The sequence below is a fragment of the Salmo trutta genome, chromosome 6 (assembly GCF_901001165.1).
Source record: "Salmo trutta chromosome 6, fSalTru1.1, whole genome shotgun sequence".
NCBI lineage: Eukaryota > Metazoa > Chordata > Actinopteri > Salmoniformes > Salmonidae > Salmo > Salmo trutta.
The window spans coordinates 16,441,246-16,461,102 of NC_042962.1; the positions used below are offsets into that span (position 1 = coordinate 16,441,246).

General features: G+C 45.6%; 1 protein-coding gene across 2 annotated transcripts in view; it reads right to left on the bottom strand.

Moving 5' to 3' along the window:
- Window positions 1-19,857, bottom strand: part of LOC115195540 (polypeptide N-acetylgalactosaminyltransferase 11) — a 53,322-nt gene that overhangs the window by 20,586 nt on the left and 12,879 nt on the right. For both annotated transcript variants that reach the window (XM_029755488.1, XM_029755487.1), the window contains exons 2-8: window positions 10,082-10,379; window positions 9,112-9,235; window positions 7,873-8,039; window positions 7,424-7,549; window positions 5,126-5,375; window positions 3,432-3,549; window positions 427-579 (exon numbers count right to left, since the gene is read on the bottom strand). In XM_029755488.1, coding sequence (XP_029611348.1) covers window positions 427-579; window positions 3,432-3,549; window positions 5,126-5,375; window positions 7,424-7,549; window positions 7,873-8,039; window positions 9,112-9,235; window positions 10,082-10,340 — 1,197 coding nt within the window. In that variant the 5' untranslated portion in view covers window positions 10,341-10,379. The remainder of the gene's footprint in view (window positions 1-426; window positions 580-3,431; window positions 3,550-5,125; window positions 5,376-7,423; window positions 7,550-7,872; window positions 8,040-9,111; window positions 9,236-10,081; window positions 10,380-19,857) is intronic.

Sequence of the window (19,857 nt, forward strand, 5' to 3'; positions counted from 1 at the left end):
CTGTTGGAGCTAGAAACATAAGCATTTCACTGCACCAGCAATAACATCTGCAAAACTGTGTACTTGACCAATAAACATGGATTAGATTTTTATAGAACGCTTGTGGATTTATATTAAGAAGCAAAGTGGAAAGCATTATCGTTGTCACCATCTTGTTGTATCTGCAGCATTGACCATGCAGACACTCACTGTGAGTGAATGGCAAGTGAAATGGTTGTGACTTGTGGTAGAGCACTCTGGGATTGGTGTGTGTGGAAGGAGAAAGACGACTCGGCGTAGTGGCATAGCACATTAAACAAACCAAACATTGAAATGCCGTTATAAAAAAGTTGAAGTAAAAACCCAAAACTGGTCCATGCATCAAATACCGGTATAGAGTAAAATACACTATACCACCCAGCCTGTACTACTACTCCTTACATGTACCTTGTATTCATCCATCCATACGTGGGCCAGGCGCAGGGAGTTGTGGGCCATGGTGTCCTGACCTCCGGGTGACCCGTAGGGCCGCCGTTTACGAAATATATGACCAACCCGCGAACAGGGAACGATCAGGAGCTGGCCCCCACACATCCAGATCTGAGAAAGTGTAAGACACATTCAGCAGTTCAGAAAATATTTGAATTCTTGGTTAGAGCGCCAGCGCACTTCATCTAAGCTATATTATATGCATGTTGTGAATAACTTCCTACTGTAGACCACACACACGTTCATGACTTTGAGCTCCTATATAGAAAAACTCAAACCCCTTTTACTTAAACCATGCAGAAGCCGTCTCTATGGCCAAGTACACCACTATGAAGATGACTCTACAAACTTGTTGAACGCATTTGCAGTTTGTTTTGTCCAAATACTTACGACACCTTCAAATGGGAGGGGGGAGGGGGGGGGGCTAGATACATAAAGTACTTTCATGTATGAAAATACCCTTAAATAAAGTGACATTCTGTACTATCGCCTCAATATTTTTTTTTTAATCTCAAATAAAAAATGCTGGAGTATAGAGCCAATATTTAACGTTTTAGCTTAACTGTCCAAATAAATATGTAGGGGAGTGTATAAAGTCTGACCAAACATCAGCTCCATTTCCCATAGTAGAGAGCCATATGGTTCATGTAATCTGACAATGTTTCACATACAGAGCTTTCGGGAAAGTATTCAGACCCCTTCCCTTTTTCCACATTTTGTTACGTTACAGCCTTATTCTAAAACTGATTACATATTTTCTTCCCTCATCAAACCTTCCCTCAATTTATTTGGACAGTTAAGCTAAAACGTCTAATTTGGCTCTATACTCCAGCATTTACCCCATAATGACAAAGTGAGAACAGGTCTAGATTTTCTTTTTGCAAATTAGAAATAAAAAAAAACAGACCTTATTTACATAAGTATTCAGACCCTTTGCTATGAAACTCGAAATTGAGCTCAGGTGCATTCTGTTTCGAATGATCATCTTTGAGATGTTTCTACAACTTGATTGGAGTCCACCTGTGGTAAATTCTATTGATTGGACATGATTTGGAAAGGCACACCTGTCTATATAAGGTCCCACAGTTGACAGTGCATGTCAGAGCAAAAACCAAGCCATGAGGTCGAAGGAAATTGTCCGTAGAGCTCAGAGGCAGGATTGTGTCGAGGCACAGATCTGGGGAAGGGTACCAAAACATTTATTCAGCATTGAAGGGCCCCAAGAACACAGTGGCCTCCATCATTCTTAAGTGCAAGAAGTTTGGAACCACCAAGACTCTTCCTAGAGCTGGCCGCTCGGCAAAACTGTGCAATCGGGGGAGAAGTGCCTTGGTCAGGGAGTTGACCAAGAGCCCGATGGTCACTCTGACAGAGCTCCTCTGTGGATATGTGAGAACCTTCCAGAAGGACAACCACACTCCACCAATCAGGCTTTTCTAGTAGAGTGGCCAGACGGAAGCCACTCCTCAGTAAAAAGGCACACGACAGCCCGCTTGGAGTTTGCCAAAAAGCACCTAAAGACTCTCAGACCATGAGAAACAAGATTCTCTGGTCTGATGAAACCAAGATTGAACTCTTTAGCCTGAATGCCAAGTGTCCCATCTGGAGGAAACCTGGCACCATCCCTACGGTGAAGCATGGTGGTAGCAGCATCATGCTGTGGGGATGTTCAGCTGCAGGGACCGGGAGACTAGTCAGGATTGAGGCAAAGATGAACGGAGCAAAGTACAGAGAGATCCTTGATGAAAACCTGCTCCAGAGCGCTCAGGACCTCAGACTGGGGCGAAGGTTCACCTTCCAACAGGACAATGAGCCTAAGCACACAGCCAAGACAACACAGGAGTGGCTTCAGGACAAGTCTCTGAATGTCCTTGAGTGGCCCAGCCAGAGCCCAGACTTGAACTCGATCGAACATCTCTGGAGAGACCTGAAAATAGCTGTGCAGCGACGACCCCCATCCAACCTGACAGAGCTTAAGAGGATCTGCAGAGAATGGGAGAAACTCCCCAAATACAGGTGTGCAAAGCTTGTAGCGTCACACCCAAGAAGACTCAAGGCTGTAATCGCTGTCAAAGACGATTCAACAAAGTACTGAGTAAAGGGTCTGCATACTTTTGTAAATGTGATATTTACATTTTGTATTTTTAATACATTTGCAAAAATGTCTAAAAACCTGTTTTTGCTTTGTCATTATAGGGTATTGAGTGTAGATAAAATAAAATACAAATGTTTAATCCATTTTAGATTAAGGCTGTAACGTAACAAAAGGTGGAAAAAGTCAAGAGGTTTGAATACTTTCCGAATGCGCTGTACATAACGTTTCCTTAGTGAAGTAATATACTGTACTCTCTTTTCAAATAGGGTAACATAGCAACACATGAGAAGGCAGTCTTGCCAAGAATATTCAAACAGGACTGGAAGAGAAATGTACAACTCTGATGTGGTAAAAGTAACTAAAAACTCTGAAGCGAGAAAGGAATTTCTGTTGGAGAGATTCGTGTAGCCAAGCCAATATATAGTTGCCAGCCTGCGGCGATCCAACTCAAATGAACCAAAACGTAATATAGAGAAATAAACTTGCCTTTGGCTGTCAGTTAAAACATTTGATTTAATTCTGTATTTTTCTTCGGGGAAGAAAAGCTTGACTTTGCCAAGGCAAAGCCTTAGACTAAATGAGCCAAAACGTGGGTAAATAAACCAAGTGTCTTGAGCGTATGACGAGTGGTTTACATGTCACCGCTCAGGTGCATGTGTGCTCCCCACCTAGTTGATTTGGCACGCCTCCTAAAACGGGAAAAATATGTTCAATTGAAAGGGTGGGTGTCACTTTGGGAGCATCTGTACCCTGCCTAAGAATAACATGAAGCAGACATGTTGTGTATGTTATATGACAGAGTGTACACACTACAAAGACAGGCTGTGTCGTGTGAAAGACAGTGAGTATGTGTGACCCTTTTGTTTACCCGGAAGGAGATCTCGAGGTTCTCGCCGCCCCAGATGTCCATGCCGCTGTCGTATTGGCCCAGCTCGTTAAAGTACTTCCTGTCCATGGCAAACAGACCACCGGCCATGGTGGGGGACCTGGGGGAGGGGGAGTAAGACAGAGTGTGAGTCGGCACTCTCGTTACTTCAGTATCCTTTAAGGTATTACTAGCAGCGCAACCACTAATATGTGAGAAAACAATGCCTCTGTCTTCTAGTCAGGCTAGTTAGGCTGTGACCAGAGAGAATTAATGATTGAGAATGTTTTTTCCAATGGAGCCATCCGTTTGACAGATCGCCAGAGATGATTGTCCGTCCAAACAAATAACACAACGCCGGCCTGCGTATAAAACTCTTCAGAAAATAATTGACTTGAATTTGACGATGACGGACCATGATGAATGCGTATCTGATTTAATACGTTTTCATGCATCTCTGTGTGACCAAAGGCTTATGTTCTTATGGAAAGTCCAGAACGCAAGCATTTGAGCGAAACGGAGAGAAATTGAAAGAGATTGTATTTTTTTTACACTAAGGGGTGTCCGAGAAGCCCTTAAGGCTAAAACCGGCCTACGCCATAGTAATGGATTGAAAGCACTCAGGCTCTTCAAAACGTGGATCGAACCAGGCGTCCTACTATGGCCACTAATTAGCTTTCACATGACTCCATACGTAAGGGGATGGGAACACAATGCTATACCACATGGGCTTTATTGATATCAGGTTCATGCACACTGAAATAAAAAAAATGGGGGGGGGGGGGGGAATCTGAGCTATTCCCAATCGATTTGAGCATTAACCCTTCATACTCAATGGAATTGGCCTATATGGATACATGTGAAATGTGTCTTAGAGCAGAAATATGAAAACATATGCATAACAATGGTAGCAATTTAAAGGGACATTTTGAAATTATGGGGAAATTATTAGACCAAAGTTGAGTAAACAGTTCACCTGACAGACTAAATCCAAACAGCACACTGATTTTACGTGCATTTTACATTTACTGTACTTTGCCACATTTGTTGAATGTATTCTGGATACATTCAGTAACAAGAATATTCTTGGTAATGTGAGGTAGGTGCAACATAAGACAAAACAATGACAAGGGTTTGAGTGAGAGGACTAACTGGTGTCTCCAAGGGGCAACACCTCTCCAAAGTGTGCACAGTTCCTACGTCATTTCAATGCACTTTAATGACTCATTAGTTTAACTATAAGGTGCTTTTTTTTTAGCTCTCCTAGCTGTGCTGTTGAGGAACTAGAGCAAGCATACTTGTAGTTGTTTTGAACACAACCCTGCCTCCTCACCAGCACACAATTAATGTTGTTTAAGCAATCCAAAAGGTCCATTATAAATTACAATCTGGGTCAGGTGAGCATCATTTGAAATTTCACTCTGGCCTTGCAAGTTGCCTATGTTTTGACCAGGGCCCAGGCACTCCGAGGCAGCTGGAGAGAGAACAGAGATACGGATGAGCATATAACGACTGTCTCGTCTTTGGAATGGGGCAGATTGGAACCTCTCAGAGGAACGTGTGTCTCCCTATTGTTTGTCTATTAAACCATTAAATATAGAAGTCATTGGCCTTATCCTTGGGTTCAGCCTTTTCCACACCTTGAGCAAATCAATTATTCCTGACAAGGTCTGGTTGGTTTCCCGCCAGGGGGTTACCTGATGGCGCCCAGTGCTCCGTCGGGGCCGTTGAGCTCTGAGGCGGGCACAGGGTCCCACTTGAAGTGCAGGCCCCAGTTGAAGCCCCCCCGGACGATGGGGGAGGGGCTGTAGGCCAGCGTGTCGGCACTAATTATGTCGATGACGGGACACACCACCATCTTGCGGTCCCGCTGGATGGGCGCCAGCAGGGGCCGCAGCCACGCCTCGTTTACCTCGCAGTGGCTGTCGAGGAACACCAGCACCTCCCCTTCAGAAAGGAAACACCAGGAGAGAGGATGGAGAAGAACGGGGAGAGGGGTGGCATGGCCAGTGTGGATGTATCTGAGAGGCAAGACATCTTCAGTGGTTCCTGGGGTTAGAGGTACACACTGTTCACACAGACACACACACACACTGTTCACACAGACACACACACACACACACACACACACACACACACACACACAGTTCACACAGACACACACACTGTTCAGACACACACACTGTTCAGACACACACGCACACACTGTTCACACAGACACACACACACTGTTCAATCACACAACACTGTTCACACACACACAGTTCACACACAGACACTGTTCACACACACACAGTTCACACACAGACACTGTTCACACACAGTTCACACACACAGTTCGCGCAGACACACACACACTGTTCGCGCAGACACACACACACACACTGTTCGCGCAGACACACACACAGTTCGCGCAGACACACACACAGTTCGCGCAGACACACACACACACAGTTCGCGCAGACACACACACACACAGTTCGCACAGACACACACACACAGTTCGCGCAGACACACACACACACACACTGTTCGCGCAGACACACACACACACACACACACACACTGTTCGCGCAGACACACACACACACAGTTCGCGCAGACACACACACACAGACTGTTCGCGCAGACACACACACACACACAGACTGTTCGCGCAGACACACACACACACACACAGTTCACGCAGACGCAGACACACACACACTGTTCGTGCAGACACACACACTGTTCGCGCAGACACACACACACACACACTGTTCGCGCAAACACACACACTGTTCGCGCAAACACACACACTGTTCGCGCAGACACACACACACACACACAGTTCACGCAGACACACACACAGTTCGCGCAGACACACACACTGTTCGCGCAGACACACACACACACACACACAGACTGTTCGAGCAGACACACACACAGTTCGCGCAGACACACACACACACACACACAGACTGTTCGAGCAGACACACACACAGTTCGCGCAGACACACACACACACACACACACACACACACACACGCACTCCGTTCGCTCAGACACGCACTCCGTTCGCTCAGACACGCACTCCGTTCGCTCAGACACGCACTCCGTTCGCTCAGACACGCACTCCGTTCGCTCAGACACGCACTCCGTTCGCTCAGACACGCACTCCGTTCGCTCAGACACGCACTCCGTTCGCTCAGACACGCACTCCGTTCGCTCAGACACGCACTCCGTTCGCTCAGACACGCACTCCGTTCGCTCAGACACGCACTCCGTTCGCTCAGACACGCACTCCGTTCGCTCAGACACGCACTCCGTTCGCTCAGACACGCACTCCGTTCGCTCAGACACGCACTCCGTTCGCTCAGACACGCACTCCGTTCGCTCAGACACGCACTCCGTTCGCGCAGACACGCACTCCGTTCGCGCAGACACGCACTCCGTTCGCGCAGACACGCACTCCGTTCGCGCAGACACGCACTCCGTTCGCGCAGACACGCACTCCGTTCGCGCAGACACGCACTCCGTTCGCGCAGACACGCACTCCGTTCGCGCAGACACGCACTCCGTTCGCGCAGACACGCACTCCGTTCGCGCAGACCGCACTCCGTTCGCGCAGACACGCACTCCGTTCGCTCAGACACGCACTCCGTTCGCGCAGACACGCACTCCGTTCGCTCAGACACGCACTCCGTTCGCGCAGACACGCACTCCGTTCGCTCAGACACGCACTCCGTTCGCTCAGACACGCACTCCGTTCGCGCAGACACGCACTCCGTTCGCGCAGACACGCACTCCGTTCGCGCAGACACGCACGCAAGCACACACTGTTCGATTCCTCTGTAGCCTCTTGCTCTCATCCTACTGCAGCGGATCATAATACAACACTATTACTTCTGTGTGGAACTTGACAGACAGCATACAGTAAACAGTTATTTTACCTGCATCCCTGCCTCAGGGGGCATGTTACATTAGTGAAGAGTTATGGTCTCAGGAGGGCTCACCTGTGGCATGAGAGGCCCCTATCATCCTCCCTCGGATCAGTCCTTCTCTCTTCTCGTTGCGGACCACCTTGACCTTGCCCTGGAGGTTGAGCTGGACATAGCTGTCCAGGTCTTCCTTTAGGTCCGCTGTGGTGGAGGGAAAGGACAGTAGCTTTCAGTTGAGATTCATTTATACAGGTAGATCCTATTGAGATCCAAGATCTCTGACTTTATTTGACTTTATTTACACACAGGCATTCGATAACGTCAGCACAATACAGTAGCCTGCGTTTGTTCACCAACTAGGTAATTGAAGCATGCACACTGTAGACAGATGCACACTGCAGACAGATGCACACAGTCCACGACAGCATCCAATCATTTACTGGGCCTTGTTATAGTCTACCTGGCTCAGGCGAGCCTGAACAAAACCCAAGAGTTCACGTCCTAAATAGAAAAGAGCAGCTTGCCGAGTTCACTGCTGTCATCCACCAGTATAATCTCATGCAACAGGTAGGCAGGCGTGCGATCTAGGACGCTGTGCACGGTGCGCAGCAGGGCGGAGAACGCCTCGTTGAAGAAGCAGATCACTACGCTGGCCGTGGGGAGGGACAAAGGATAGATCCCATCTCGGCACCTGAGAGACAGAGAGGGGGTGGGCGGGGCCACCAGCACATATTAGCCAACCCCTGGGTGTCACAACAGGGACCATAGACATTGCTTCATTGTATCTGTCCCATTGTGGGCAGCGCCATCGAGGCCAACTCCATTTTGAAGTAGTACATTTTCTTCTACTACTACTTCTAGGAGTTGGTAAACAAACTGAAAGGGTGCACACAGCCACCTAGAGTGTGTTGTTTGATCAGTTATAAAACCAAGGTTGGCAATTTACTGCCAGCTGCAGTTCTGGAATGTTTCCTCACTAGTATAATTCATTGGCTGATCCCTCCTGGTGACATGTATGGAATTAAGTGATCCTTCCTTTTACCCATAGGAAGTTCCACCATGTTGACTACTTCAAAATTGTGAAAATTCAATGGCGCTGCCCATGCTAAAACTGTCTTTTGGGCACTAGAGTCCTATCTAGGTATTTGACAGGGACAAACATAACTAGGATCAGTATTCACCATCTTTAGTAATGGCATGCATAAAACACTCATGCGGTTTCACTGTGCGGCTTGTAGTGAAACATTTGGATCAAGACGGTCACACCTACAGAGCTTTCCTCAACCTTGTGAAAGCCTTGCCCCTTGGAAACATTAACAGTTTTTACCCTTTGCTTCTGTAACATATTATGCCTTAACTACTCACCCTCTGCCATATCCTAACATGTCTGCTGAGTAAGCAGGATTTACAAACTCTCCTAAAACCACCTGATTGTACCAATGATTGTCAAGACTGACCAAGCCAATTCATTTTTGCATTTACAAGCAACTCATCTTAACACATAACATGTGGGAATACTCCAAGCTGCAGGTCTACTTGTTAGCCTCAGAGCGTTGCTAAACCAAATCATCTCTAGACAGATGCCTTTGCTTTTATTTGGATTTCGTAGGGCTGGCAGAGAGAGACTGACATGATCCCATTTAATCTTTGGTTACCGTTGCCCTTCATGATGGCTTGCAAAGTGCTGCGTCGGTGTCAGCTGTTCACGCTCACAGAGTCAATAAACCCAAATGTACGGCACACGCTGTCGCCCTCTCACTCGCCTGTCGTCCCTAGTGTCGGGGAGGTCTCGGTGGAAGCCCAGTCGATTGCTGATGAGTACGTTGAAAGCGTGCTTGTGATAGCCCATGTCTCGAACCTCCTGGTCTTGCTCATTAAAAATCATACCTGAAGAGGAAAAGACAGGATGGAGAGAAGAAAGAAAGAATGGTTCAAAATAGTACGGGCGCTTGTGTCAGTATGAGGATTTGGTGGTGGTTAGGCTGGTCCACATTGCCATGGTAACACAAGCAGCCTTCATCCTGAGTGTGTGGTAATGGCTTTGCTTAGTAACTCTGTGCAACCATGGAAACAACTCACTCACCAGCCATCTGAAGGCCTCACTCCAATCCAACGACACTTCAAACATGCCTTTGTATTGCTGCAATGCACAATGTGTGTTTCTTGCGCCTGCTTCGGACAGTTAAAAAAATAATAATAATAAATCACTCAATACCAACCGAACCTGCTCAACAATAATCCATAATGAATTATGGTTAGCTTGATTGTTCCTATGTTTCTCACTGTCCAGCTCCAAATGGGCATTGACGCATAAAGGCATCGTGGAATCGCCTAGGCTACATTCTGGAGCCGATCGTTTTCACATCACTCTGCCTGCCTGTTAAATGTTTCATTAGTTGACATGGGAGCAAGCCAACACGACAAGCATCCCTTGGGGACCAATGAATAACACAGACCGTCAAAATGTCCTAACCATTCGAATCGGTCATGAGTACGAGTGAGCTTGTGGAGCTTAAGCTCATCATTCTGGATGTGTGAAACTCTGAAGGCAACGCAGCTGGTTATGAGGCAGTTCACATGAGCTTTGTTAACAAACTGACAACCATTTATAAACTCCTATCATCAGAACATTCCTTCTCACGTACACCCCTCCTAAATTCTGTATATAGATGAGAGAGATCTTTCACCAATGGGGGTTGTTTTCAAGTTTCATGCTCTGAAGGGCTCACTTACCCATCTCCGGAGAGAGATCGGCCTTTTTGTTGCCTCTTGCTGCAGGGACTGCCTTGATTCCTTGCTCGTGGCCTCCTCCAGGGCTCCTGGTGAAGCGTGATTGGAAGCGTTTGGCCTGGGGCCCCTGGATGGGCACATTCCTGAAGGAGGGCTGGCCGCTGTCCTGGCTCAGGCTGAAGTAGAGGAAGAGCAGGACGGACCAGGTCACAGAGGTGAAGAGGCAGCCATAGCAGAAGTAGCGCAGTGTGACGCTGCCCATGGTAGCCCTAGCATTGTCGGCGGTCCATGGCTCAGGCCCCTGTTGAGGAAACCAGAGAGAGACAACAGGTTAAAGATCTAGATCAGGGATGGGCAACATTGATGGAGGTGGGGGCCACAAAACAACGGAACGCATCGCGAGGGGCCGTACTGACTCCATTTTAGCGCCCCCCAACCCTTGACAGCGGAGAAGGGAAAAAAACGTTTCAAAGTTGATTTCCTGCAAATTTGCACTTTTTGCCATGCATGGTAGAGAAAATATGCACTTTACAGCAAAATTCATGCTATTTTATTTATTGGACATACAAATTGAACAGATACATGCTTTTATCCCCCTATACTTATTGAACCACCTCCCTCTAACAAAAGCAGCATACATACAAAATAAAATACTTTTACAATTGGAAATAATATATACATATACAAAAAAAATATATATATATATATCTATATCACAACATACTATTCCTTCCTTCCCACACCCTCCCCTATCCCGTTGGCCAAAGTTCTTACTCCTGATCAATAGAAGGGAACTGTTCAAAAAAGGAAATGAAAAGGTTGCCATCAAGAAAAAGTTATCAGTACATCCTGAGTATATTTAATTGTTTCTAAGTGTAGAAAAGACATTAGATCATTCGACCAGGATGATGCAGTGGGAGGTTTGAAGGATTTCCAGTTAAGTAAGATCTGCCGGTGGGCTATAAGGGGGGCAAACACTACAACATCCGCTCTACTTTTAGAGAGACTATACAACAAAGATGGAACTCCAAACATAGCTATTAGAGGACAAGGCTCCAGGTCAAGATCTAGAATTTTAGAGAGAGTATGAAAAAAGGTTTACCAATACTCAAGACAGCTTAGAACACATGGGTGTGGTCTGCCGGATGAATGAACATCTATCACGTGTCATTTGTTTCTGGGAGGAATTTAGAACGTTTTTCTTCGGTGTAGTGAATTCTGTGCAAGACTTTGAACTGAATGAAACTTAACCGGGCACATGAGGATGTGGAGTTAACCCTAAGAAGGGCCTCCTCCCACCAGTCATCTGCAAGGTCAAGTTCCCTACCCCAGTCCGTCTGGATTTTGTTTATTGGAGAGGGTTCAGAGGACAGCATAATGTCATATAATCTACAAATCAGACCTTGCCAACTCCACAGAAGGGACAAATTCTCCTCTAGCAACGCCTTGGGAGGTAGTTGTGGAAAGGTAGGAAAATTAGAGCGAACCAAGTTATGGGCTTGAAAATAGCAGAAAAGATTAGAATGAGCCAGATTAGATTTAGCTACGAGATCATTAAAATTGACAAACATCCCATCTAAAAATACATATTTGAAACAAACCAAACCTCACTCACGCCACAAAACAAAAGCCTGGTCAAGTTTGGAGGGTAGAAATAGGTGGTTGTTACAGATAGGGCTTAGAAGAGAAGGGGCAGAAAGTGACGAAATTGTCTCCAGATCTTCAAAGTAGAGCACACAATGGGGTTTCCAGTATACTTTGAAGGACACAAGGACAGTGGGGCACAAGCTCGAGCAGAAAGGGAGGATGATTGGCAGGAGTGCACCTCCAATGAGCACCAGTTGGTATCTGGAGCATTACACCAGACCATCTTTTGAATATTGGCCGTCCAATAGTAAAGCTGTACATTTGGAAGTGCCAAACCTCCATCATGTCTCGTCTTTGAAGTATTGCTCTACGTATCCTAGGTGATTTGCCTGTCCAGAAAAATTAGTGATGAGCCTATCCAACTTGGTAAAAATGGCTTCGGCAGAAAGATCGGAAGACATTGAAAAAAGGTATAGAAACCTAGGTAAAATGTTCATTTTAACAGATTGGATTCTGCCAGCTAATGAGGCAGACTATCCCAGTTAAAGTCCACTTTAACTTGTGTGGCTAGGCTTGCAAAGTTAGTTTTATGGAGGGAAGCCAGAGACTGTGTTATATCCACACCCAAATAGGAAAAACCAGAGGGCGACAGACGGAAAGGCAGGGCTCCAAGGTGAATTTGCTTGGCAGCAGGGTTGATCGGAAAACATTCACTTTCTGAATGTTCAATTTGTAACCTGAGAATGATCCAAACGTGTTTAAAATATGCATTATGTTATCGACACAGTTCACAGGGTTAGTGTTATAATAGATCATCGGCATACAGCGACACTGTGCTCTTCACCAGCTCGGTGGATTCCTGTGAATTATGGTGATAATTTTAAGGGCAAGGAAAGCAGTTTTATCCCAAGAGCAAAGGGGGGTATTTTGAATGTTGGTGTGTACGCTAGCCGTAGGAGCAGAATAGAGCAGACATATTTCATGAGATGAAATTGGACCCAAAACAAAATCTTAAATAAATAATCCCACTCCACCAGAATTCTCCGCATCAAGAGAAAAACAATTTTGGGGTCTGGAGAGATAGGAGAGTATAATGTTCAAAAACCGGCGTACAGTTGTCACTCTGATGAAACCTGTTGGATGATCAGATATGACATCCTGAAGGCAGGTTCCAACCGGCATGCTAGAACCTTAGCTAATAGTTTAACATCAGCGTTCAAAAGTGAAATGGGCCGATATCCACCACATTCCGCCGGATCTTTTATCTTTAAGTATAAGTGAGATGGAGGCTTGAGTTACCGTCGGGGGGAGAGAGAGCCCTGAGATAACGAGTCGGTGAACATATCTAATAGTAATGGGGCGAGTTGATCTGAGAATGTTTTATAAAAATCGACAGGGAAGCCATCAGGGCCTGGGACCTTGACACTTTGCATTAACTTTAGACCCTTTGTTATCTCATCAAGATGCAGATGGTTATCCAGAACTTTACTCATGTCCATATCAATGGATGGGATATCCACGTTATCTAAAAAGTTGTCCATAGCCGTATTATCTGACGGGGGTTCGGATTGGTAGAGGATAGAATAAAATGACACAAAAGTTGAATTAATATTAGAGGGATCACTTGTAAGATTACGGGAGGAGTCATATACCTGAGAGATGAGATGATATGCTGACTGGCGTTTAAATTGGTGTGCCAAAAAGCGGCTGGCCTTGTCACCATATTCGTCGTACGTCCCCTTGGTTCGTTGCAATTCTACACATTTTGCCATAGGGTGGAGGCAAATGTTTGCCGTTTTTAATATGACAACTGATGATCAAATGTGCCTCACGCCAGTCGGTAATTCGACCATGCTTTCTACAAATTTACATAGCTGGTAGCTAGACTAATTTAGCTGACTTGGGCTAATTGAGTGACGACTGATGCACAACCACATTTCAAAATAGAAAAGTAGAATACATAAGGTGCTAACTCTCAACAGTATGTTGAGACCCCGACTTAGTTCCTAAAAAAAACTAAAAATGTATATTGGTCCGCAGACCTACAAAAAGGGGGGGGGGGGGTTCTGCTGTGCATATAAGCAGTTCTGCTATGCATCGAATGAGTTCTCCGAAACTTCAATGAACTCAGATCTGCTCAATAATTTCTATGAATAGCCTGAACTTTATAGACAAACGCATGAAAGAAATATCACGTCTTCTCTCAGGGGAAAAAATTTATTAATTATCCAGATGAGGATTTTACTTCAACACAAAACACTTTGGAAACGCACAGCTATTTATAACCCACAAACATCCCGTATAATTTATGCATTACTCTTCCCCCATCCCCGGCAGAATACCAGATATGTGCGTTTCAACCAGTCTGGTTGAAATGGTGGGCTTTTGGCACTGCATTCAAATATATTTACTAATATTAAGAGAAACATTGAAAACAACAAAAGAACCAAGCCTGGGGGATTTGCGCAATCACAATCTCTGTCAGATGAGGACAGCAGGGTGGAAACAAGGTGAGTCCTCTGAAAAACAGACTAAGGCCTAAGCATGATTAATTGGTGACAAGATGCACACGGACGTCAGTGTTGTCTTGCTGTGGCACTTAGTGGCTCGTTAGTCGGACCAGCGAAAAGCAATGTCCATAAACACAGCTGAAAATGGAAAGATGAGCAGAGAAATAAGACAGACACAGACAGACACAGAGTCATTAAGAAGAACAAATGGGAGAGATGGAGCAAGTGCAAAGCCATAGGTAGATAAATATGGAAGCAGTAGCACTGCATGTGATGAAAGGATTAGACTATTAAATAATAGGCCTACATATTGCAGAGTAAGCTGTAAAGTTCCATACGAAAACAAGTGTAGCTTTCTAGCACCTACAGACGGAAGGTTATGGAGTCTAAAGGAGGCCTGGGTCACATGGCCAAAATGGCATACATACAGTTGAAGTGGGAAGTTTACATACACTTAGGTTGGAGTCATTAAAACTCGTTTTTCAACCACTTCACAAATTTCTTGTTAACAAACTATAGTTTTGGCAAGTTGGTTAGGACATCTACTTTGTGTATGACAAGTAATTATTCCAACAATTGTTTACAGATTATTTCACTGTATCACAATTCCTGTGGGTCAGAAGTTTACATACACTAAGTTGACTGTGCCTTTAGACAGCTTGGAAAATTCCAGAAAATTATGTCATGGCTTTAGAAGCTTCTGATAGGCTAATTGACATCCTTTGAGTTAATTGGAGGTGTACCTGTGGATGTATTTCAAGGCCTTCCTTTAAACTCCGTTCCTCTTTGCTTGACATCATGGAAAAATCAAAAGAAATCAGCCAAGACCTCAGAAAGAAATGAGGACATCCACAAGTCTGGTTCATCCTTGGGAGCAATTTCCAAACACCTGAAAGGTACCACGTTCATCTCTACAAACAATAGTACGCAAGTATAAACACCAAGGGACCACGCAGCCGTCATACCACTCAGGAAGGAGACACGTTCTGTCTCCTAGAGATGAACGTACTTTGGTGCAAAAAGTGCAAATCAATCCCAGAACAACAGCAAAGGACCTTGTGAAGATGCTGGAGGAAACAGGTACAAAAGTATCTATATCCACAGTAAAACGAGTCCTATATCGACATAACCTGAAGAAGCCACTGCTCCAAAACCACCATAAAAAAGCCACACTACGGTTTGCAACTGCACATGGGGACAAAGATCACACTTTTTGGAGAAATGTCCTCTGGTCTGATGAAACAAAAATAGAACTGTTTGGCCATAATGACCATCGTTATGTTTGGAGGAAAAAGGGGGATGCTTGCAAGCTGAAGAACACCATCCCAACTGTAAAGCACGGGGGTGGCAGCATCATGTTGTGGGGGTGCTTTGCTGCAGGAGGGACTGGTGCACTTATCAAAATAGATGGCATCATGAGGTAGGAAAATTATGTGGATATATTGAAGCAACATCTCAAGACATCAGTCAGGAAGTTAAAGCTTGGTCGCAAATGGTTAGCCATTTTCACTGGCTAACGTTGAAGTTCAGCTAGCTACGGTTAGCTGTCCTCAGCTATCCATTAGCTCGAAAAGCTATCGCCAGTTTTTGTACAGCGCGACTCAGACCAGAGCATATCGGACCTATTCTCTCTCCTTTCCTCGATTTCTACCGCAGGCTCTGGACATTTACACCTGGATCTTGCAGCTAACTAGCTGCTACCTGAGTGACTATTGGCAACGTCGGTCACGGAATTTAACACACACTATTACGGAGCTAGCTAGCTAGCCAGCTGAAGAGTTCCGTCAGCCACTCCTGGGCTATTCCTGAGCTAGCCAGCTGAAGTGTCTCCTGGGCTACAACTCACCTATCCTGACCCGTTTTACTGCCGATGCGGAGCCCCATTGGGTCTTCACGACTGGATCACCGACGTTATCTGCCCGAGGGAGTTGTCCAACTGGCCCCTCCGTCGCGACGTAACCTGATCGCCCATCTGCGGCCAGCTAATCGTTAGCTGTCTTTTCGGCTGCGATCTGAATAGGTCTGTCGGACACTTTTCTTGGGCCACTATAACTAACTATTTTGCCAACTTGGACAGGTCCCCCCTTCCACACGGAACCCCACTAACCCACAGACGGAAACGCACGAGGCGGCTAAAAACAGACCTCCCTCCCATCTTCCACCAGCTTGCTACCTATGGCCCGGCTAGCTGTCTGAATCTCACTGGACCCTCTGATCACTCGGCTAGCATGCCTCTCCTTAATGTCAATATGCCTTGTCCATTGCTGTTCTGGTTAGTGTTTATTGGCTTATTTCACTGTAGAGCCTCTAGCCCTGCTCATTATACCTTATCCAACCTCTCAGTTCCTCCACCCACACATGCTATGACATCTTCTGGTTTCAATGATGTTTCTAGAGACAATATCTCTCTCATAATCACTAAATGCCTAGGTTTACCTCCTCTGTACTCACATCCCACCATACCTTTGTCTGTACATTATACCTTGAAGCTATTTTATCGCCCCCAGATACCTGCTCCTTTTTCTCTCTTTTCTGGACGTCACAGACAACCAATTCTTATAGCTTTTAGCCGTACCCTCATACTTATTCTTCTCTGCTCCGCTGGGGATGTAGAGGTGAATCCAGGCCCTGCAGTGCCTGGCTCCACTCCTACTCCCCAGGCGCTCTCTTTTGATGACTTCTGTAACCGTAATAGCCTTGGTTTCATGCATGTTAACATTAGAAGCCTCCTCCCTAAGTTTGTTTTATTCACTGCTTTAGCACACTCTGCCAACCCGGATGTCCTAGCTGTGTCTGAATCTTGGCTTAGGAAGTCCACCAAAAACTGTGAAATCTTCATCCCTAACTACAAATTTTTCAGACAAGATAGAACGACCAAAGGGGGCGGTGTTGCAATCTACTGCAGAGATAGCTTGCAGAGTTCTGTCCTGCTATCCAGGTCTGTACCCAAACAATTTGAACTTCTACTTTTAAAAATCCACCTCTCCAAAAACAAGTCTCTCACCGTTGCCGCCTGCTATAGACCCCCCTCGGCCCCTAGCTGTGCTCTGGACACCATATGTGAACTGATTGCCCCCCATCTATCTTCAGAGCTCGTGCTACTAGGCGACCTAAACTGGGACATGCTTAACACCCCAGCCATTCTACAATCCAAGCTTGATGCCCTCAATCTCACACAAATTATTAATGAACCCACCAGGTACAACCCCAAAGCCGCAAACACTGGCACCCTCATAGATATCATCCTAACCAATGTGCCCTCTAACCAACACAAAAATATCCTGTGGCGTTCTGCATTAGCATCGAACTGCCCCCGCGATATGCAACTTTTTAGGGAAGTTAGAAACCAATACACACAGGCAGTTAGAAACGCCAAGGCTAGCTTTTTCAAACAGAAATTTGCTTCGTGCAACTCCAACTCTAAAAAGTTCTGGGACATTGTAAAGTCCATGGAGAATAAGAACACCTCCTCCCAACTGCCCACTGCACTGAGGATAGGAAACTCTGTCACCACCGATAAGCCCACTATAATTGAGAATTTCAATAAGCATTTTTCTACGGCTGGCCATGCTTTCCACCTAACTACCCCTACTGCATTCAACAGCACTGCACCCCCCCACAGCTACTCGCCCAAGCCTCCACCATTTCTCCTTCTCCCAAATCCATTCAGCTGATGTTCTGAAAGAGCTACAAAATCTGGACCCCTACAAATCAGCTGGGCTTGACAATCTGGACCCTTTCTTTCTAAAATTATCTGCCGAAATTATTGCAACCCCTATTACTAGCCTGTTCAACCTCTCTTTCGTGTCGTCTGAGATTCCCATAGATTGGAAAGCAGCTGCTGTCATCCCCCTCTTCAAAGGAGGTGACACTCTTGACCCAAATTGCTACAGACCTATATCCATCCTACCCTGCCTTTCTAAGGTCTTCGAAAGCCAAGTCAACAAACAGATTACCGACTATTTTGAATCCCACCGCACCCTCTCCGCTATGCAATCTGGTTTCAGAGCTGGTCATGGGTGCACCTCAGCCACGCTCAAGGTCCTAAACGACATCGTAACCGCCATCGATAAGAAACATTACTGTGCTGCCGTATTCATTGACCTGGCCAAAGCTTTTGACTCTGTTAATCACCACATCCTCATCGGCAGACTTAGTAGCCTTGGTTTCTCAAACGATTGCGTCGCCTGGTTCACCAACTACTTCTCTGACAGAGTTCAGTGTGTCAAATCGGAGGGCCTACTGTCTGGACCTCTGGCAGTCTCTATGGGGGTACCACAGGGTTCAATTCTTGGGCCAACTCTTTTCTCTGTATACATAAATGATGTCGCTCTTGCTGCTGGTGAATCTCTGATCCACCTCTACGCAGACGACACCATTCTGTATACTTCTGGCCCTTCTTTGGACACTGTGTTAACAACCCTCCAGACGAGCTTCAATGCCATTCAACTCTCCTTCCGTGGTCTCCAACTGCTCCTAAACACAAGTAAAACTAAATGCATGCTCTTCAACCGATCGCTGCCTGCACCTGCCCGCCCATTCAGCATAACTTCTCTGGACGGTTCTAACTTAGAATTTGTGGACAACTACAAATACCTAGGTGTCTGGTTAGACTGTAAACTCTCCTTCCAGACTCACATCAATCATCTCCAATCCAAAGTGAAATCTAGAATTGGCTTCCTATTTCGCAACAAAGCATCCTTCACTCATGCTGCCAAACATACCCTCGTAAAACTGACCATCCTACCAATCCTCGACTTCGGCGATGTCATTTACAAAATAGCCTCCAATACCCTACTCAACAAGCTGGATGCAGTCTATCACAGTGCCATCCGTTGTCACCAAAGCCCCATATACAACCCACCACTGCGACCTGTATGCTCTCGTTGGCTGGCCTTCACTTCATAATCGTCGCCAAACACATTGGCTCCAGGTCATCTACAAGACCCTGCTAGGTAAAGTCCCCCCTTATCTCCGCTCACTGGTCACCATAGCAGCACCCACCTGTAGCACGCGCTCCAGCAGGTATATCTCTCTGGTCACCCCTAAAGCCAACTCCTCCTTTGGTCGTCTCTCCTTCCAGTTCTCAGCTGCCAATGACTGGAACGAACTACAAAAATCTCTAAAACTGGAAACACTTATCTCCCTCACTAGCTTTAAGCACCAGCTGTCAGAGCAGCTCACAGATCTCTGCACCTGTACATAGCCCATCTTTAATTGAGCCCAAACTACTACCTTTTCCCCTACTGTATTTATTTATTTTATTTATTTTGCTCCTTTGCACCATATTATTTATATTTTAACTTTTAACTTTCTTCAAACTACAAATCTACCATTCCAGTGTTTTTCTTGCCATACTTTATTTACTTTGCCACCATGGCATTTTTTTGCCTTTACCTCCATTATCTCACATCATTTGCTCACATTGTATATAGTCTTATTTTTTTTCTACTGCATCATTGATTGTATGTTGTTTTACTCCATGTGTAACTCTGTGTTTTTGTATGTTGTCGAACTGCTTTGCTTTATCTTGGCCAGGTCGCAATTGTAAATGAGAACTTGTTCTCAACTTGCCTACCTGGTTAAATAAAGGTGAAATAAATAAAAATAAATTAAAAAAATGGGTCTTCCAAATGGACAATGACCCCAAGCATACTTCCAAAGTTGTGGCAAAATGGCTTA